At 41.9% G+C, this 21,999-nt stretch overlaps 1 protein-coding gene across 1 annotated transcript in view; it reads left to right on the top strand.

Annotated features, from left to right (window-relative positions):
* The window catches only part of LOC138212826 (A-kinase anchor protein 13), a 103,357-nt gene extending 82,515 nt beyond the window's left edge, over nt 1–20,842 (top strand). The window contains exons 27-39 of the mRNA XM_069173423.1: nt 2,756–3,004; nt 3,097–3,173; nt 4,998–5,179; nt 6,317–6,399; nt 6,486–6,674; nt 9,140–9,286; nt 10,773–10,846; nt 11,719–11,763; nt 12,839–12,889; nt 13,172–13,444; nt 14,740–14,919; nt 15,390–15,693; nt 17,989–20,842. Of these exons, the coding sequence (XP_069029524.1) occupies nt 2,756–3,004; nt 3,097–3,173; nt 4,998–5,179; nt 6,317–6,399; nt 6,486–6,674; nt 9,140–9,286; nt 10,773–10,846; nt 11,719–11,763; nt 12,839–12,889; nt 13,172–13,444; nt 14,740–14,919; nt 15,390–15,693; nt 17,989–18,041 (1,907 nt within the window). The 3' untranslated portion in view covers nt 18,042–20,842. The remainder of the gene's footprint in view (nt 1–2,755; nt 3,005–3,096; nt 3,174–4,997; nt 5,180–6,316; nt 6,400–6,485; nt 6,675–9,139; nt 9,287–10,772; nt 10,847–11,718; nt 11,764–12,838; nt 12,890–13,171; nt 13,445–14,739; nt 14,920–15,389; nt 15,694–17,988) is intronic.
* The last annotated feature ends 1,157 nt before the right edge of the window (nt 20,843–21,999 follow it).

Raw genomic sequence — 21,999 nt, 5'->3', positions numbered from 1 at the left:
TTTTTAGGATAATAGATCAAGCATACTTCGAGGAAGTGAAATATTTCACACCATATTTACATCAGATTGAAAGCAGCTCCCGTCAGCTGGCCTCCCACTGTGTACATTCTCTCTAATCCTTCCCCAAAGCCTGTTTATAGTTATATGTGGAATCAGGGAGTTTTGACTTAAATCTCCAAGGTGCTTTAAGAAGACTCTCTCCTGCCAACTGTGATGTATACCGTGAGGAAATAACGCTCGGTCGAAGATACTGTGGTATTTTGGTGCTCAGGAGCGCTGAACTACAACCACAGGAAGAAATATTCCTCTTTATTGAGTTCAAAACTCCATTGAGAGTACAAGTGTTTATCAGAGACATATTGGCTCTGGGGTTGTGCTCAGGGTGCACACATACAGGCCACTTGTGATTTTACTGTAATTATTGCAGTCCAATCCTGACCTTTGACCTCCATGTTATAATTTTTTTAATTTTTTTTTATCTCAGTGTTTTCCAGTAAATAAAAGTTAATTTAGAGTCACTTAAGAATGACTCAACACCCTTCAAGCTGATGAAAGCTTTTACGTTTACAGTTTATGTTGGATAACTAGATGAGTCACATTGTAAACAAAAACAATGATAGTTAAAGTTGCCCAACAGGCTGAGAAAAAAAAAAAGCACCTTCCTGTATAAAGATAAACTATATTGGCAAAAAATATCTAAGGAATAGTTTCACTAGTTCCACATTTGGAAAATATGCTTATTAGCTCTCTTACTGAGAGCTAGATGATCACTCTGATATCGGTCCATGATGGTGTAAAGGCTACAGACAGAAGCCAGCGAGCTTAGCTTAGTTTGGCTTACCTTACTTTAGTATAAAGACTGAAAGCAGGGAGAAGGCTTGAATCCATCCAAAGATATGTTATAGAGTCATATGTCACAGAGTGGTATCAATCTTATCATAAATGCAAAATGTTGTTTTAAAAAGTAAAGTTTCAATGACTTAGAGGAGCAGTTTGACTTAAAGACAGCAGGTGATAATAGTAAACAGATGCACATAAATACACACTATGAAACAGGTGGATGCCAATATTACTGTTGTCGTTGTCACTTCTCACCAAAACCGTCAGGGGAAACAGCAAATCCAAAAAGAAGCCAGAAAGCAGATGACATCATCTCACAACTAACTAGTCAAATTGAATTTTGTTGAAGAGTCTAATAGGTAATGCAACAAAAGAGCTACTGTTTGCTTCATCACCTACAGAGAGGTCAAACCTCCACCAAGACGACTTGTCCTTTCTGCATGACTCTAAACTGCTCGTCACACCCACATTCAGCTCTCTGAAGATCTCTATGATCCTGATGTAATATTTTCTCAGTCAGCCTCTTAATGTGAACCTAGGGGTCCTTATTGAGTCATAACTCACTGATGTTATAGGGGAATATGTAATGTCAGTATAAAATCATTGCAGAATCTGCTTTGCATTTTGATTACACTGGTTAACCAAGATTATGTCCCATGCTTAAAAAAACACCTGTTTCTTATGTGTTTTTGCTAATTCCAAATATATTTTCAGAATTTCTCTATCAGTCATAGTTATTTTTATTCCTCATATAAACATGGAAAATTGTAAAGAAAATGAAGGCCCTCAATGTTGGCAGACTTGCTGGACACTAAAGAGGGATGTTCCTGAGGCCAGTTATACTGGCATACACTTAGGTAAGTTACATAATTACAACAGCCTTATTTAAGAATAAGTAATATGCACTCTGTCATTTTAAAACCATTCCTGATAGATTATTAGAAAAATTCAAAGATTCAAATTCAGCATAAAAATGACTCTAAAATCTTTCTGTTTTGGTTTGTGGGACAAAAAAAAGGTACAATTTTGTTGCCCAGTGTTATAAAATAAGACGTTTAATGCAACAACAGCACACTTCTGATATAAAACTGCACTTGTGTTCATCACATTGTCAATATTTGTTTGGCCACACTCTCCAGAAAGTTGCAACAGTTCATTGTGTTATTTGAACACATTTTATTTTCCTAACAAACATTACTTTCTATTTTTCTGAAAAGGTCCATTCATTACAATTTGGTGGGATTTTAGGATGTAGAGTGTTTAAGAAGGCACACTGATGATTGGATTTTTTTTTTTAAATTTATTATGGTTGCTAGAGAGCATTGGGTCAGAATACAAACTAAACAAACCATAAAACCTATCAGAGTGTGGCCAAACAAATATTGACAACGTGATGAACACAAGTGGTTTTGTCACAGCTTCATCTTAGTTGTATTGAATAATATATATATATATATATATATATATATATATATATATATATATATATATGATTGTTTAGGAGGGAGTAAACAACTTTATAAAAGACTGACTGACTGACTTTATAAAAATATGTGTATCCAACTCCACCAAGTAAAACTTTACCAAAGCTTTCAACACTCTCTGCGAATGAGTGGAATTATTCAGCCACAGTCAAATGCCAAAATGGGGACTGAAATGTCGATTATCTGCTGCTGGACTTCAACACATTTCCAGCTGCACCACCCAGCCCATCAGGGTCATGTGTGTTAGATTGGAGTAGATGGACTCGGCCAGACCTAATGGACCCGTATTTCTGCCTCAGCTGGTTTCAAATCTTATTCCATCTGTAATCCAGTTGAAGATAAAATGTTTGGAAGGAAACCTGAGACTTCTTTTGAATGTCACTCTGCCACTCTGGTGCCTCTCTAACCTCTCGTCACTTGTCACCACGCAGAGAGCGAGGAAGACTACGACGACCTGACGGACGCGGTCCGGCTCGTGAAGGAGGTGATCGCGTCGGTCGACAGCAAGGTGAACGAGCACGAGAAGAGACGTCGGCTGAGGGAGTTCCACGTCCGCACAGACAGCAAGTCCATCATGATGATGAAGAGTGGTCAGATTTTCGCCAGGGAGGATCTGCTGAGGAGGAGGCTGATCCATGACGGCGCGCTGCAGCTGAAGAACATCCAGGGAAGACTAAAGGGTGAGGAGATGTTTAGTTTTATTTGGAAATATGTGAACGTATTTCAACTGTTCCAACTACAACTGCCGTTGTCTCATCTGTTGGTCTTCCAGATGTCCATGCTCTGCTCCTATCAGATGTCTTCGTCTTCCTCCAAGAAAAAGACCAGAAATATGTCTTTGCCATGCTGGTAGGTTCATCTCTCTCTGTCCCTCCCTCCTTCTCTTCATGTCTTTCTCAACTCTCTTTCTCTCCCTCCAGTAATAAATATATCATAGGAGCTGCCAGAGATGGTTTTCCCATCCCACTGTTGATTCTCTCAGCACTAGCTGCCCTGCGTAGCTTTCCCATTGTGCAAGCCTCTAGCTAGCACGCTAGTAGCACCTACTAAAGCCGATCTGGCTCCCGACCCAGCTGTGATAAATCTTATCGGTCAGAGTTATTTCGTCCATGTTTACAGGACTCTCAGTTTCCCTGCATGGCACGCTCTCTCTGTGTCACACATTCACATTCAGGGGAATGAAAACAGAGGCCGGCCTGTGGCATAATAATCACATCCATCAGTTATATATATATATAAAAACAAAGGCTTGGCATGTGTGAGTTGAGGCTGTTGACATTGAAAAGGAAAATGACATGTGGTGCTAAATAGACAGCAGCCATGTGAGCAGGGGGTGTGCTTTGTACGGGGAGAATATGCTTCATTTCTGGGGCCCACCAAGAGATATACTCTTGCGAGTAGCAGAAAGGTCAGAGGTCACCATCACCTTGACAGGAAATATATTCTCATAAAGCCGACATGACACTGCATGATAGGAAGGAAATAAAAAGATGAGGAAAGTTTATGATGAATAGGTTTGGATATCTTCAAGTCTCCACTCTCATATTACGACGATGATGCCAATTTATTTTAAATCACAGCAGCGTCACAAAAGAATTATCTAAATTAGCACCAAAATACACACGTTTGACATTATATTCACAAAACTCATAATCAAGGCCCTTCAACGTACATTTGATCTGTCATATTTAATTTTACGCATTCACTAGTCCACAAAAAGAGTGCTTCAGTCTAACCTTGTTTAATCATGGCTCCGTGTTTCTCTAGTTTGAAGGTAATAATCTGTACTCACTGTTCGGGACATGGTTGATATCACAGACAGTTTTATTGGCCAGCCTTGTTACTATGATAGGTGATTCTTGAGGGGTTTGTCTACAATCTTTGAACAGATTCTTATTCTATGGATCAGTTTTTGACTTTAAAGTGCTGATGTGAGACTATTTGGTCTCGGTAATAATTCCTCCGTTTCGTATAAATTCAGTCTTTCTGTTTTGGCAAATCCTCTCTAATCTGCATTCGAGTGATGGTAAAAAAAAAAAAAAAAGGATTTTGTTTTCACTTTAGTCACACTGGACAAACATTATAAAACATCTTAACCTATTCTTTAAACCTCAGACAACTGGTTGCAGGAAAAATGTTGGGATGTGGTCACAACAAGAGTTTTACTGCACGGAGCAGAAATGAAGCAGTGGTTTGTGGTGTTGGTGCACTAAAATGTTCTTTACGGCGTTGGCAGCCTTGAGGATGCAAGGTTAGCTGAGGCTCTGCAATAAGCTGACTGCCATGAAGTTGATAACATTAACCACCATCTCAATTTGTCTTTTCTCCTTATTCCACATAATTTTTCCCTTTTTATCACCAACACCATCTATAATCCCTCTTTTTGCAACTGACCTTCCTTCTATCTCTCCCTTTGTCTTTGCTGCACTTGTTTCTGTCTTTTCTTTCCTCCTCCCATAATTCTTCTTCTGCTCTTCCTCCCCCCTCCTTTTCTTCTGTGCTTCTTCCTGCCGTTCCCATCCTCTCCCACATCTTCGCCATTTGTCTTCCCTCCTTCCCCTTCTCTTCCCTCTTGACCCTCCCACTGTGATCTTTTTTTTTCTTTCTCATTCTCCTCCCATGTTGCCTCCATGACACCGTCCCCTCCCTCCTCACCCCTCTCTCTCCCTGCAGGACCAGCGCTCCACGGTCATCTCCCTCCAGAAGCTGATTGTCAGGGAGGTGGCTAACGAAGAGCGCGGCCTCTTCCTCATCACTGCGGGCATCGAGAAGCCGGAGATGATGGAGGTTCTGGCCAGCTCGAAGGACGAGCGCAACACATGGATGCATCTCATCCAGGAAGCCATGCAGTCCATGTGAGTAGTATTTCGACTTTAAAGCATTTAGATATATATATATATATATATATATATAAAATTAATTAATTAATTTAAAAAAAAAACTCTGATATTGAAATATTTTTAAGCTTTTTTTTTTTTTTTTGGCAGAAAAGCATTTAAAGATTTTGTTCTCAAACTTTTACCTCAGTATGTCAGTCCAAATGTCAACCCTGACCTTTTCTTCTCCATTTACTCTGACCTGTAACCTCTACTGCAGAACAAACTCTGCCTTCACAGGGCTTTACTTTCAGGGCTGGCCTCTTAGTGTTCACCCTCACTATATCCTGTGTTGTAAACCAGGAATTAGACCCAGCCCAGCTCTCTAGATAGTGATAAACGGTAAGTTGTGACAGAGCACTGTGCTGTCAGGAGGATTAGCACTACTCTACCTGGGGATGGGATGTACTCAGGGACAGTCTAATGCTGGATTGGCTTCAAGGGCAGCTCACTATAAGCAGAGGATTATTCGAATTCAGCCAGCGGGAAGGAGAGATTTAGTACTCTGTCTCGCTCCCTCCCGGTCTGACTTCTGTCAAAATACAAAATTGAGATCAAGCTATTGGCAGGAAGGTGAGATAAAAATAAAAGTTATTGCTGTGGCTCTCTTCTCTCCCAAAAACATCATATAAGTCAAACCTTTGGCACTCTCACAGTTGTCTGCTGTCCTCTGGTATCGATGGTGCCCATACCGATTAGTTTAAGATTTATTTTCATTGATCCCTTCTTTTTTAAGGAGTTTAGAAGTCTAGATGTTGTCAAAAGGTAGTGGAAATTACTCAATATTTTCCAGATTCAAAGCTGAAATTTTCAAATTGATCTCGTACTATATTAAACCCCAGATATTTGATCTACAAACATAAAAACCATAGTAAAACAGTAAAGATTCCCATTTTGAAAAGGTGAAACCAGCTTCATAAACGATGAATTATAAAAATCCCAAGACTAATTGATTAATAAGTTAAGCTTTGTAGATTTAAACATAACTTTTTATTATTAATAATTATTATAATTATAATTCCAATAATAATTATTTTGTTTGCACATCTTTATTTGTGTATATAATTTAGTGGCTGTAGTGCATCATGTCTGTTTGTTCTTCCTTTGATTGGACAGAGAGAAGGACGAGGATGAAGGGATCCCCAGCGAGACAGAAGATGACAAGAGACAATTGGAGACCAAAGCCAAAGAGATGAGAGGTGAAAAGACACGTTTATTGTGTTTTGTGTGAGAGAGAGAGAGCACAAAATGTTTTCCTCACTGTGTGTTTGTTTCTGCCGGTCAGATCTGTTGAGGCAGAAGGATACAGAGATCCTATCCCTGCTGGAGGAGAAGGTGCAGCTCTTCAGGGGGATGTGGGAGGGCGTGAACCCCAGCGAGGAGGCCAGCCGGCAGGTTGAACCTTTCTTCAGGTCAGCCTGCAGCCTGGAGCCGCCCAGGGGGGCGTCCATTATGAAAGATGCCCTGCAGGAAGGTAAGACAGGGAAACAGAGGGTTTATAGTCTGTGTGCTCTACATGCATCTTTCATTGAGTATTCTTAGCACTAAAGAAGAATGGGCTGGGATGAATACAGTAAGAGGGAGGCGCCTTCTCTGTTTTCATCCACATATTTTATGGTTAATTAAGATATATTTAACATGAATGTGTGAGGTTTTCATTAATTAACAAACGTCATTCTTGTCACATATCCTGTTCCCACCATGCACTGCATGACGTTCCTCCTGTGGTTGTGGATACATTGCTGGTGCATGGCATGTCGTCATGCTTTCATTCTTGCAAGGAAGCATTCAACTACATAACAATATGTCAGTTTAGCTCGTTCACTTCTGACCCTGAACGCCTCTCAACCCTGCTGTAAACAGAATCTACATCATTGCTGTTTACATTTTGTCAAACTGTCACCATTGAACGTACGCCAAATCAGCTACTAGTACTTTCTGTTTGCAAAGAACTCACAAAGATATACAGACAACTGAAAGAGAACGGGGAGAATAGCGAGGAATAGTATAATATTTGTTTACATCAACATTTACAGATAACAGTAACAGTGCAACAAACCAGTCTGTTATTTTTTCATGTATATTCATCTCTGCTTACCACTGGTAGCACTTTACTTTCTCTGACTGGTCCATATGGTATTTTTTTGTCATGGAGGATCACTTACATTATCTATCAAATGTGTATTAAATCAAACCACCACCATCAAAAGTGCAGATTTTTACATAATATTTTTTTTTCCACATTAGACATTTTGACAAGTCACAGTAGAACAAAACACTCGTTGCAAACAACATTAATGATGCTCCGTTCCATATTAAGAGTCCCAGAGAGCCGTCGTGCCTGATAGCAGGAAACAAGGCTACTGGAAGGTCCACACTGTTCAGAGGATGCAGATTATAAATTACACTCGTGATTTATATTGTGTAACAAGTGAAAATGTCTGCTGTGGAAAAAGCCTGTCGTTTGTAAAGGAACTGCTGTTTTACCGGCGTGTGTTTTAGAGTCTGCATGTTAATTGGTTAATGCAAATTTTGAGACATCAATTTCAAATGCAACAGGTGGTTTGTATGTTAAGAAAACCTGTTTATTCATTAAAATTGATCAGATGAGAGCATACCCAAAAGTAATTGGCTTCGTAGCAGAGCTTCAGAGAGCAGAGGTTTGAAGAGAGAGACAGTGTTTATGTTTTGGGATGATTTTTATATATGTATATATTTATATATATATATATATATATATATATATATATATATATATATATATATATATTTATTTTTTTTTATTTATTTTTTTAAGTGTATAGAACACATTAAAGGAGTCAGGGTGTGTTTTGAGATGTTATTGCAGCTCCGTTTGTTGCTCCTGCAGCCCCGTTCATCAAATGCGTATGAGAAGAAAGCAGCATGAGCGGAGACGTGAACTGAGAGAGATACTGTATATTGTGACAAAGAGAATGAAATGTGGAGGAAGATGTCAGAGCACAGCACGTTCTCTACCCATTAAGATGACTTCACGTTTAAACAAGCGGGTCTGGAAATGTTCTGGAAGACCGAGAAATAAAACCGCCACATATTTATCCGCGTAACGAGCATTTCAAGGTTGTGTGTGACGGAAAGTATTCAGACGGCGTTGCATTTTAAATTATACCCACTCACAACAAACAGCTAACTGGTTTTTCCTTGTGAAGGTCAGAGCTGTGAGCTACGTAAGGAAGTCTCAGAAACTACGCACAGATGCAGCTAGCGCCTCCTGATTTCTAAGTACTGCTGCAGGCAAACAATGTTCCAACAAAAAGATGGAGTTAAAAATACCAGGGATTTGTTTTGTCGTTTACAGGTATGGCAACTATGTGCCGATCAAATGCAGGATGGATGTGTGAAGTGGGAACTTCTGTAATGATTTTCACTTTTAAAACTAGCAGCAAAGGCTTGGCTGCATGACCACAGAATATATCCTCCGAATATCTCCTCCTCCTCCTAAAGCCTGGAGCTGTAATTATCCTTATTTGATATGAGAATTGTCAGCAGTAATGTAATTTCTCCTCTTGAGGTCATTGTGTTTTGCATCCAAAACACCTTTGATTCTTCAGATTTTTTCCCCCCTGAAAGGTCACAGTGCTGCATCTATACACTGCTGAGAGCAATACGTATGTCTATCCAGGGTTTATATAAATTTCAGTTTGCAAACAAACTTAAACTTTTCCTAAAGGGGCTCTGTGGTTCAAACAGGTTGTCAATAGTTGCTTAGCAACCGGAGCCTGTCGCAGGTTAAAAGCAAACGTGCCTGCTAGGATTCATGGCTGCAGAGCTGAACTGTAACACACTTAGCTGGGATAATTCACTTACTGACCTGCACATTGATGTTTGCCTCTGTCTGTGTGTGTGTGTGTGTGTGTGTGTGTGTGTGTGTGTGTGTGTGTCTGTGTGTCTGTGTGACAGTGGAGACGTTACAGGCTCTGGTGAATGGCAGCCTGGGGGGGGCGGTGGCCAGCGTCCAGGAGGGAGGAGGCGTCGGGCCAGTGTGTTTGCCTCGCCGGGCCGAGACCTTCGGAGGCTTCGACAGTCACCAGATGCACAGCAGTAAGAGTAAGTCTGCTGCTGTGGATCTTTATTGATGTCACTTTTTTTTTTCCCCCCAGAGAGACATTGAAATGCACTGAACCCTCACCTGCTCGCCACGATAAGTCAGTGCAAATGTGTGCTGACGCTGCTGAAAGCCCAGCACAGTTTTAAAAGTAAAATATATTATTTTATTTTTTATCCTAAAACAGATTTTTTTTTTTTTTTTGGTGATCACATAACAGCAGGCGCCACACCTAGAACTTCCCATAATCCCCCGTTCACTGGAGTTAGATAAAACATTTTAGACTGGAGGCTTGGACGGCACAGCCGGAGCCTCCTGAGGGAAACGTGGCCTGGGGCGATACCTCTGAACTGGTGGTTTACAGGCTGATGGTGCAGCAGATATCGAGCCACAAGACATCCAGATCTCTACATGGCAAGCAGTACCTGATGCAGAACTTTTTTTTAACAACATTTTAGCCATTATTTTATGCAAAAAGCAAGCATGATAGTAAATATGAACACTAGAGAAAGTCACGGCATTAGAGCAGTTAGATGAATTGTGTTGATTTGTGAGCGTTACGAGGATCAATTAAATTGCATTTGTGTTTTAGACCAGAGAAAGGTTTAAAGGCAGTGAGGGGATTTGTGTGAGTGGGGATTAAAGAAAATGCAAAGGAAAACAAAATGCAAATAAAAGCAGTATAACTAAAATAATACAAAAAAGAGGTTCTGTATAATTTCCAGATGAGGTATCAGATTTTAACATGAGCACAAGCAGAATACAAAAAAAAGTAGGTCAGCAGTTCTTCATCGTGTGCCGCAGTAACTAAAATATGTTCCCATTCGTCAGCTGGCATCGGAGAACCTCATCTCGTTTTACTGACGTGGCAACGAGTCAGCTGGTTGTAACCTTCACAGACAGTTGATGATGTCATCAATTGGTTAATGCTCACAAACTGTATTTTTCCATTAGTCGTCATTTGAACAATGAGATGCTCTTTTCAGCATCTAAAGAAATACTTGCCACCACTGAAGACCACTCAGTAACGAAAGCATGAATTGTATTAAAGAGTTACCTTCTTCTACCTTCATCTTGAGCTGCGCTTGTTTTGGGTAAAAAAACAAAAACAAAAACAGGATTGATTTTTGTCAAAGTGGTTGGATGTTGCCCTGACAATGACCAGCTGGAGGTTGGAGTTGATAGACATCTTTATTGATCACTGTGCGTACATTCACTCAACTAAAAATAACTTAAACATCACATTTTTATTTATATAGTTGTTTTAGCTTGATTTTCTAGAACCTATTTTGAGGTTTATAACTGTTATTATGTCATCTCTCAAATGTGATTGCCTTTCTCTTGACACATTTTATCTTGAAGGAGTGCTTTCAGCATGTAAGATAATGTTTATTGTTCCCCGTTTTCACATTGTAACACCTGTTCTTGAACGTGTATTCTCTGCTGACTGGTTTCGTCTGTTTCTCCCGCGGCTTCCCTTCATGTCAGGCGGAGACAGAGACGAGAGCGAGGATGTGACAGGAGATCTACGCAGGACGGAGTCCGACAGTGTTTTAAAGAAGGTCGGCATCTCGGCGGCCAATTATTCTCGACTCAGAAGCGTCTCCGCCCCCACGCCTCAGAGAGCCTCGTGGCATGTGTGGGGGTGTTTTTGTCCTCCAACATTACAGACACCATTAAGATGAATTTAGCTGCTGCACTCCCTCTGGTGAATTAGCCTCTTGACTCTTCCTGACAGGTCCCGTTGCTAATGGCGACCATCAGTTGTGCAAAAATTCAATGGTGGATTGAACCATTATGAAATGAATGGACCGCCTTTAGGTACTGCTATCATAGCAGTAGCCTTTGCAGTCAGTTACCCTGCATGTATCCAGCAGCTGAACTGCACCTAATTGTTTCTTGAACGTTTTAGTGGAGCCAAGTTACTGTAACATGCTGCTTAACAAAAGCATTTTCTTTTCTCTGAACCAACTAGTTGTTCCTGTAAATCCCGCTCTCAACAAAACAAAAAGGAAGCATTTGATTTTCTTAACATTTCATACTGGGCACGGAGCCAAAGTTCAAAGTGACTTGAGCGGGAGCAGAAGTCAGAGTGATCATTAAAAATACAATTCGGAGTCCAATCAAGCATTCAGTTTTTTTTATTGTATTCACATTCATTTGTGGCTTTCTTTGTAAACACAAAACACGTTTTTAGAGATGATTAACCGTCTCAGTTAAAAAAAACAAAGCTGCAAGACGGCTGTATTATTCCATCAGTCATTTAACATCAAAGCCAGATACAATTAGATTTTGCAGCACACCAATATTACATTTAATTACATTTATGCGGCAACATACACAGTATACAGACCAACGTACACATAGACACACTGGCAGATGTGTGCATGTGGGTGTATCGCTGTTCTCAGTGTGTGTTCATGTGTGTGTACAGGGAGGAAACACCAACCTGCTGCTGCTGCTGAAGAGGAACAGTGAGGTAACGCTGACTTCCTGCCTCTAATGCACTTACAGCTGCTGTTTACATGGAAACTGTCTAAACTCTGTGGCATCATCATCTCAGCATTCAGCAGCTCATTAGCTGGACCAGCATAAATACAATGGATGATGCATTCGAAGCATGACGCGTTAGTAGCGTTATTTAAAACACTTCACCAAGTGAGGAAAACTAGAATTGGATTAAACTGCCACAAAAAAAAAAAAAAAAAACACGCGAGGCAAACAAAGCTATTAAAGCAAGAATTCATATAATAAAAGCAAGAACCAGCTGTGAGATGAAGTTAAAAAACGAATTAGAATCCCAGGCAGTTGAAGTACAATAGTAGAATGAAAATAAAGTTCAATAATCACATTAATGCCACAGAAATAGTCTAAAGAAAATCTTGTGGATTGTTAATACAAGACTACATCCATGCAAGCAGCTGTGAAGCTGTATTCACACAAAGCAGTGGTTTTAACTAAATGCTAACTTTAGTAGACCAACATGCTCTCAGTGACGCTGACTTTGATGTTTAACAAACAATGTTTACCACTTTGACCACCTAAGTTTAGCATGCTAACTATTAAATTAAAATGTTGACCACATGATGATGCTACATGAAAAGTTAAAATAAATGATCCTCTGGGGACAATGATAATCAATCCAAGTTACGTATTCGCTTCTCTGGAAGCCTGTTATTTATGGTTAGGACGTTTCAACCGTTGAGACGTAGATATGAGAAGAAGGTCTTGTAGGTCTCAAAAAGTTTGCTCATACTGTTTCCTTAATTCGACTTGTGAAGTTCTGCTACTGTACGATCTATATTTGTTGTACAGACAAGTTTCTTTTCTGTATTTGTGTGCAACCCTCTCCAGATGTGCTGCTTTGTAGATGTTATTTTGTGCAGTTCCCATTAACATTATTTGGATGATTTTTGTGTCCTAATAACCATCCTAACAGACACAAAAGGTCAGCGGCCTTCTCTCTTTGTCAGTGTTCGAAACAAAGATAACAAAGACAGAGCAGGATGTTTTGTGGCGATACGATACTCAGCGGTCTCTCTCTTTTCCAACAGCAGGTCCTGCACAGTGTCTCGAACCTGCACCTCCTGCTCAGCACTCTGCAGGTACGACGGCCGCCGTGCGCTGCAGCCACGTGCTCCGGATTCAGAAAGGACACGTCACTGTAACGTGCTGTAAAAAGCTACGTGATGCTTTCTGCTGTCAATGTGAACATCTTTTTGTTCGTGCGTGTGAAACGAGAGGGAAAACATCTGAACCGAGATCATTTTGATGCAGCGTGATACAGACGGAGATAATGATAATCATTTCTGGGGAACGTAGTCAAACGCCACAGTATTCCAGGAGGGGAGTGTCTGACCTCACCTCGGCGTTTCTCTCTGTCCCAGGCGGTGGTGGTCCAGCAGGACAGTTTCATCGAGGACCAGCGTCAGGCCCTGAGCGAGCGCTCCTCCTCCTGCGCGTCTCTGTCGCGGCCGTCGTCGCGGCCCAGCTCGCTGATCGAGCAGGAGAAGCAGCGCAGCCTGGAGAAGCAGCGGCAGGAGCTGGCCTCCCTGCAGAGACAACAGGCAGCTCATGCCGAGGAGAAGAGGAGGAGGGAGAAGCAGTGGGAGCTCAGGGAGCAGCGGCTCAGCGAAAGGGAGGCGCTGGTGCACCTACAGGTAACTACGCGTCATCTTCTAGTTCTGCTGGTTGTTTACACGTTTCAAGGCAGCTGCAGTTCTTTATGTCACCTGTTCTTTCAGTGGTGGGATGGTTTCGTACTGCAGTAATTCACCTTGTGCAGTGCTTTTTTTAAAACTTTCATTTATTCTAGATCTGCGACAGTGTCAGGAACATAAAAGAAGCAACGCTTTGGAAATGCAGTGTGTTTCTTCATTCTTACGGCCCTGTAGATTTGTCACCGTTCAATTCTGACGTCGTCAATGTATAATGTCCATTTTCTCCACTTTTCATCCAGTTTTTCCTTTTGTACTTTAAGCACCAGTCAGTTTTTAATTGTTTTCCCTCTACTACTGTCACCCATTGATCCTCTGTTAGTCCTTATTTTCGCTTTTTTTTACCTGCTACTAAAACTATTTTCACCAAATATATGTCACTTCCTGTTACTCTTTCTTCTGGGAAATCACAAAGATAAAGTACCTCGCAGCTCAAAGGGATTTTATATTGCAGTATTTGCTGTAACACTTCACATACTATTCCCCAAACCCTGTGCAGTGTTCTACCTCATGAATGACAGTGGAGTTATTGTGTGAGAGATTCGGGGTTTCCTGCGGTGCTTCGTCGTGACGTCAGGCTGATTTCCAAAAACCTTTAAAATTCTGCAGTTGTCTTTAGTTTGACGGTTCCATTGTCAAATTATAACTGAGGCAGCTGCATTGTAGTCACGGTAAGAAGATTTAGCGTCATGATTAGCTTTAATCTAGCACTCAAATCCAGCTAACTCACTTTTTGATTTACATTTTTTTTTCTTCCAATAATCACGTTCAATAAACACAATGGTAGTTTTTAAAAGTAATTCTTATTCAATAACATTTCAAATATTGACTGATAATTAATCTGAGAGAAAAGTACAATATTGACCTCTAAATGTAGTGGAGTATAAAGTAGCAGAAATATAAATGTTTACTTTAGTAGAAACTATATTATTTACAGAAAAGCTGTACAATCCAGACTTCTGGCTTTCTTTGACCAGTTTTTCTTCCCCTGACAAGTTCAAGTTTGGGAGGATGCAATTTGAAAAGTTGATTCGGTGCTTTCGTTTGTGAGGTGGACGGAGGTGGACACACGTGATCTAATGTGGCCTTGAATGAGTCACAACAATCAATCGGTCATCCGTTAGCTTTCATTCATTCAGGTCAGAGCTTTCTGCTGGTCTGAAGACCTGAAAACATTCTCACACCTCCAACTTGTATCGTTTCAATAAATCAATCAATGCGCCTCCCAACCACTGCAGGAGGAGGAGATGCTGAAGCAGCACAAGGAGCTGGAGGTGGAGAAGCAGGAGCTGCAGAACAGGAAGGAGGAGTACCAGAAGGACCTGGAGAGGCTGAGGGACGCCCAGAGGAAGCTGGAGCGCGACAGGGAGGCGGTGCAGCGGCAGCTGGACAGGATGGAGGAGCTGAGGGTGGCTGAGGTGAGCGGGGATCCTTTAAAAACAAAAACAAAAAAATCCTAATAACAATGATGACCTGATCTGCTGATCCATGCAGGAAAACAGCCTCTTCTGTCGCCCCCTCGGCTGGCGGGGGGAACACTCAGAGAGCTGGGAGGGATTCAGTGTTTTGCTCAATGACACTTGAGCAGCGTTGATGTTTATGGATGCTTTCAGCGCAGCCTTGAACCCGGGTCCTCTTTAAAGTGAATTTTAAAAAGCTCCTGGCTACATACTAATTAGTAAATGGAGCTGCATCACAATTCAAACAGTTATTTTTCCAGGCTTTTATGCTAAAATGTGAAAATGCAGACAAACATTTGCTCATTTTCCACCATTGAACTCTTCTGAAAACAGTCCTGCTCATCGTTTATTGACATTAAAATGCTCCAATATGCACCTTTCATACATATTCACTCGCATCTGTCTAACCTGCTGCCTTTTACTTCCAGAGGACTCCCTCTACCACGTCTGATGAGTCCCAGTTACCCAGCAGCTCCCACTCTCTGGAGCTGGACCCTCTGGAGCTCTCCTCCTCCTCCTCCTCTTCCTCCCTGCCCAGGCTGCAGCCCCAGCGGCCCAAGCCCAAAGGGAAAAGCCTCAATCCCTTCAGCTCGTCCTCCTCCGCTAACCTGAAGGGCAGCGAAGCCAACAACCAGATCTCAAAGAGCCTTCTGCAGCTGGCCAAGAACAAGAACAAAGAAGGGAAGGAGAAGAAGAAGAAGAAGGGCAAAGGGGGAAGCGCACAGACAGCAGGTAGAGAACGGCGAACGTTCATCTGAATTATTCAGGTCTTACAGTGAGTCATTGGGTTGGAGTCGAGTGCTTTTCAGATCACAGACACTTCAGATCAGACTCACGACGTTTGCTATCGTTGAAAAGAAAATGTGCTCGGACGGATAATGGAAGGAGAAGAATAAATAGGTCAGGTGTGCAGCTGTTTCCAGTTTGAGTGCAAAGTTTCAAGGTTTACCGTTGTGTTCCCCGCTGCAGTGCATGCTGGGTAGATCATCTACCTCCCAGCCCCATAACCAGCGCTGTTTGATGAGTGGCAAAAGATCTGTGTCTATGCTATGAGAACTCTGTAAACCTTTCAACTTATATTTTATTTCAGTCAAAGTCAGTATTTCATTTTCAAGAACCCGTTGTATTAAATCTTTAAGGTAGGTTAGGTTCACAGCGTTGTCACGTTGGTTCCTCATGTGCTTTCAGAGGGAGTCAAGGGGGATCAAATCCAGTGTTCAGTGTGAAAACATCCTCCAAAGCCGATAACATGGAGCTTCAGCGAGTCTCAGTTACACGAATTAGAAGGGGAATCTTTCCAAGTTTGACCATTTTTAATCGAATATTCCCTCTTTTTGTTTCCATCTCACAGCAGCTCAGTGTGAAGACACTGTCTCGGGTAACAGAGTGAGTTTTATACTAAAAAGGCTGTTATTTTAGGATTCCAAGAACGAGAGCCGCTCAAGACGCAGACCAGCTTCTGGCAAATGTTGGAATACATTTTGGCTTAAAACGAGGACTGTAGGTTTTTAAGAGCATCGGATCTCTTGACGTCCAGCATGAACAGGAGGAACGATAACGATGAGACATAGATACATTTAACTGGTAGGGCTGCCATGATCTTGACGTTTCAATTGATGGTTAATAGTCATTAGTTGATTGATTATTTTTTTTTCAATGTCTTTTTCAGTTTGTTTAACTTTGACCGGCACCTTTTTGCTGCAAACTTTCCTACCAAGTTCTCAGACTCTCCGTTTTCATTTCACTTCAAACCAAAACGTGCCCACTGTAATGTTATTTAAAGCTCCTGGTAATGAGGAGGTCGAAGTTAAGCACCACAAGATAAACACTTGGTGGCGCTCATTCGTCTCTAATGCAGAATAAAGGGGCACACTGAGAGAACCTTCTTATTAAAAGAGCGCGAGACAAACCACAGACGGTGGAAAATGACAAACAGTGATTGAAATCTGACATTTCTGTTAGTTTCAAGCAGCAGTTTCTACGCAGATGAATGAGAACAATTTCAAACATCATGCAAAATGAAAAGTCAGCTGATTATATAATGAATTGTGACAGGAGTAGTAACGAGACTAACTTTAGTGTGTGAAAGATGTGGACACGTTTTGCTGAATGACACTGAACTCCATGTTCCTCTGATCAGTTGAGCCCCTCCTCCACCGGCGGTACCGGCTCGGCTCCACTTTATTTCAGTTTTCCACCGTCTGTGTACTGCACACCGGACGTCTTGTCTCTGGTCCCCCATCGATATGTTCCCGCGAGCCCCACCCACCCGAAAACAAGGAAATGGTTGGTGTTCAGAGCAAACCCAACGAGAGACGTGAAGCTCACTGAACTTGATCAGCATTAACTGTGTGCGAAATGTTCTATCGTGGACAAGAAAGGTGATTTTGTTGAGGTGATTTTAAAAATGACGTCATGGTTGGTTTCATGTGGTGTCACTATGGTAACACCGGCACCTTGAGGGCGTAACTGTCTGCAGTGCAAAACCAAACCTGGAAAAGCGCCTGATGCCAAGAGCAGAGTCGGTCGCATCGGCGGAGACGCAGCTGTAAACGGCTCTCATCACAGTCTGTTCACTTTGCCACGGGTGTAGTTTGTTCCCTGAGGGGTGTCTGGAGCTCATCGTGCATTGCATTGTGGGAGAACAGTGTGCACACACTGCAAACTACACACTCGGACCTGCTTAGTATGTCATACGGGGTCTGGCACTAAGGTTTGTTGCAATATTAAATTAGTCTGCAGAGTAAATCATTATTCAGCAGAGGGGGAGCCCACCCCCCCACCCCACCCACACACCCCCCACCTCTCTCTCTCCAGAGCCTGAGTTTATCAAATGAAGTAATAATGTACACTTATTTAGTTTTACATGTCTGACTCAGCCTGTATTTATTCACACATCAGCAGCTCAACAACACAAACCCAGCAGAGCATGCATGAGGAACACACTCCATCTGCAAAGCAGAGAAACAAATGAAAAGTACATTTGCAGGTACGAACCTGGTCTCCTCTCCTCTCTCCTCCCCGCAGACCCCCAGCACCTCCCTGAGCCTCCTCTGGACGGAGAGATCTTCTTCTGCTGAGAGACAAGTGGCTCTCCTCCTCCTCCTCCTCCTCCTCCTCCTCTTCGTCATCACAAAGCCATCACCCAGAGGAACGTCTCGCCCTGCTCTACCGTACCATCGGGCCGTTTGGCACCTCCAAAAGGCTTTTAGTTCATTTTCCAGACCATAACGTCGAGCCGGTGAACATAACCCCGAAAAGGCGGAAACATGTCTTCTCTTGTATTGTGAAATCAAACGCCGCTGCTCTCAGTGTTTGGAAAATAGAGTATTACAGGGTCTGTCATGGTGTAGGCGGCCGTCCGCACCACGTGCGGCACATCGAAATAGTGTCCCTTGGATTAGCTGGCCACTTTTGGGTGTCTTTTCTTTTCCCAAAGAAACGATTTGAATTTCTTTCATTGTGAAGAAAGCAACATTTGTGACAGCTGAGTCACGGCGAAGGCATTTCACAGCGGATCACCTCTCGAGCTCGACCAAGTACGTCGCTCCGTCCGCACGCTTGTTACAGACGCTTTCCTCCCAACACATCCACAGAAGAAGAAGAAGAAGAAGAAGAAGAAGAAGAAGAAGAAGAAGAAGAAGAAGAAGAAGAAGAAGAAGAAGAAGGGCCTTTTTCCGGTCGACTGATATGAGCCAGACGTCAACGGGCTCCTCACTTCTAATCGCATTCATTGACAGTTAATTGAAGACCGAAGCCACAAATGTCTGTGTCCTGGGAATATTTCTGAAACAAAATAAATAAAAAAAAGCCCCGTGCTGTTCCAGTGTTGGTTCCACCATTTCACTTTAACGCGCTTCTGGAAAGAGCCACGATCAAAAGAAAATGTCCACTAATTTAGCCTCCGGTTTGTGAGCAAAACGGAACATGAGTGATCCTCGATGACGACTCGATGCCGTCTGTCTTCCTTCCTGACGACGTTTTAATTTATTTGAATTCAGGGTTTCTCCGTTCTGCAGTGAAACTCCACAGTCGTGAAAGGACTGAGGACCTCCGGTATCTCTTGTGTGCGTAATGACTCAACTCACATCCTCCCGTGTGTTTTACAGCCGTGGATGGACATCAGCTCGATCCTCGCTGTATCTGCCCGTCAGCGGGCGTTTCACGGGCAGGCCTCGCGTTTCATCTGAGCGCCGCCGAGCCGGGCTTTCCGTCACTTGTTTTTATTTTTGTTTAATTGCATGTAGCTCCGCAGGTAGCGTACTAATGGCTTCTTTCTGTTTTTAAGCGTTTCTTTCTCCCTCTTTCAGCTCTGATAGCAGACAGCTGATGGCGTTAGGAAACGGAGGCTGTTCATTTCGGGACAAAGCAGCTGCATGGAGAAAATGAGAAAACTAAAAACATGTGTCCCCGTTTAATGACTAAACCGGCTCAGCGGGGCGCCGCCTGGGTCTTTTAGTTCACATTCATCAACACTCATCAGTGTTGTTAAGCACTTTGGTCCTAAAATGTCGATATATTTGTTTTGAATGAGAGTGAGATGTCAATCAAGGAGATTTTCTGTGGAAGTTTTTTTTTTTTTTTTTTTTTTTTTTTTTAATCGAGGGCAACAATGATCCAAAGAGAGACGACGTGTTCAAATACATATGTAAAGGGGGCGGGTAGCTTTTGTGAACCGTTTCCGAGGCGACCAGTCCATATTGTGGGCCACTGAACTACCTGCTGGACAGGTAGGAAGGAAAAACAGGAAGGAAAAATTTTTTTTTTTAAAAAAAGGATCTTCTTTCCGGGTTAATGACAGAGCAGCGTCACTGAACTGCTTTTCTTTGCTGCCTCTTTTGTCTCGTGTTTAAGTGCTTGTTTGTTAACTCGCCGTCTGCATTGAGGATTTGACTTCATGTCCAGGCTGGTTTATTATAGTGTGTCTTGTAAGAGGCTTACGGGGCCTGCCAATTAGTTGCTTCATGTCTTTTGTTTATTGCTTTGGTGTAATCCTGTCAAAGAAACAGAGGAATGAGCTTGTTTTCCCTCTCTCTCTCTCTGTCTCTGTCTCTCTCTCTCTGTTGCTTAAGGTGTGTTTTGACCACTAGGGAGCACTGCACCTATAACTAAATATATTCCCTCCCTCACACCACCACCACAACAACAACAACAACAACAACAACTAGAAAGTATGAAAGTGTTGTTTTCTTTTCCCCCATATTCTCCCCCGCTGTGAGAAATTGACATATTTTTCTCAGCAGGTCATCGCCGTACAGAGATAATGTGATGAGCGTGGGCTCTCACGCTCTGTGACATTTTCCCCACGGCATTTGTAATTGACTGCAGAAACAAATAAGTTGTCAGAGATTGCAATTGGTTATTCAGTGAGACCGGTTGGCAGCAGCCATGATGTGGTTGGAGGGAGCAGCCGGGCAGAACCGCAGAGCTGTCTCTGTAAGGGACAATCAGCAGGCGCGAGTCGGGGAAATGAACTCCCTCTCCGACGATGACGACGACGATGATGATGATGATGATAAACCTGTGTGTTCATCAGGTGAACCCTGCGTAGCCTTAAATCTTAATGATAAAATGCACTAGAGTAGAACCCAGCGTCTTCTCAGGAGAGAGAGGAGAGCTTTTATACCTCTGCTTTGAAACGAAGGAAGTGTTTGTACTATACAAGTGGTACACAGTTGTTTCACTTTTAACCATGTAAAAAAGGGCAAATGTGTAAATATGATTTATGTATAAAACAAATCAAATATCAAAAATTAATTGTTTGATTTATGATTTATTGCAGCATTTTGTAAGACTGGTTTATTTATGTTTTATTCTCACCGTCAGGGTGATGGACAGTGTAAAGGCATATTTCTCTCATAATAAAAAAAAAAAAGAAAAACATCATCCGTGTGTTTTTCCAGATGGTTTGTTTCTTACCTCGGTCTTATTGTTCTGATAATCAGATGTTTTTGCGGCACAGTGCTGAGTCATCTGTTTCTCTGTGCTTATGAAGGTATTTTTGTGTGTTTATTGTGGAAGCAAAAATTAAAAACTGTTTTGAGAGCAAATATCTCTGAAAAATTAAGTTTGTAAGTAAAAATCTATGTACTGAGAATAAAATTGAATTGCAAAACAAATTTGCTCTTGAAGTTTTGTTGATTTTGATCACAATTGAAAATGTTGCTTCGTAGTTGCAAATCAAACACTTTCATTGCCAATTTGTTTGGAATGCAAATAATATTATTCTCAGTTCAATTATTTTTACTTACAAACTTGATTTTTGGTTGCAGTGTGAGAAACGTCCTTGCTTGCATAATAAAGACACAAAAATACCTCCATATGCGCTCTCACCTGAAGTCTGTACACACAAATGTGATTCAGTGACATCACAGTCTAGTTCACTGACTAATATTGGATTCGTGTTTGGGGATAAAGTTCTGAATGAATCAGGAATTGTATTGCCAAGTGAACAACAGAAGAGAACATGAGGAATGTGAAAGTGTTTGGTGATCAGACCTGATCGCGATGTCGTCATCATATCTGAAGAGGGTGAGCGTTGAATAGGAGAACCTGGAATGTATTGGTGGTGAAACGTAGGACGCCAAAGATCTAGACGAGATGAGACGTCTTGAGTCTTGGATGTGAAGACTGGATGTGAATGGGGTCGTAAAACCTGTTCAATTTCTGAACTTGTTTGTGCAATTTTGGTACCATCCTCAATGCTCATTACAATCACATTGTCTTACTTTTAAATGGGCCGTGCATACTGGATTTAGTACTTTGTTCTCATAAATAAATCAACAAGCACGTGTTTTTGTTTTAGCAGAAGAAAACCTAACATTCATTAGGGTCTGTTCTTCTGAACAGAAAAACTCCTTTTGAAGTGATTTAAATGACAAGAGTACAGGTTTACATGAAAGAGTTCAACATCTCCAGGTCAGCAGTGATTCCAGCTTTCAGACCGTCACATTTCTCTCGTTCAAAAAGATGTCGGTGTTAAACATCTGGACGTGCCACGCACGAGTGCACCAACAAATCCTCAGTTGGTGTTCAAAC

Source organism: Embiotoca jacksoni, unplaced genomic scaffold, assembly GCF_022577435.1.
Source record: "Embiotoca jacksoni isolate LCO1_2020_lvr unplaced genomic scaffold, fEmbJac1.0.p SCAF_6, whole genome shotgun sequence".
In the NCBI taxonomy this organism is placed as follows: domain Eukaryota; kingdom Metazoa; phylum Chordata; class Actinopteri; family Embiotocidae; genus Embiotoca; species Embiotoca jacksoni.
The sequence above is the reverse complement of the archived record's forward strand: the minus strand, read 5'-3'. Positions and strand labels throughout refer to the sequence as shown.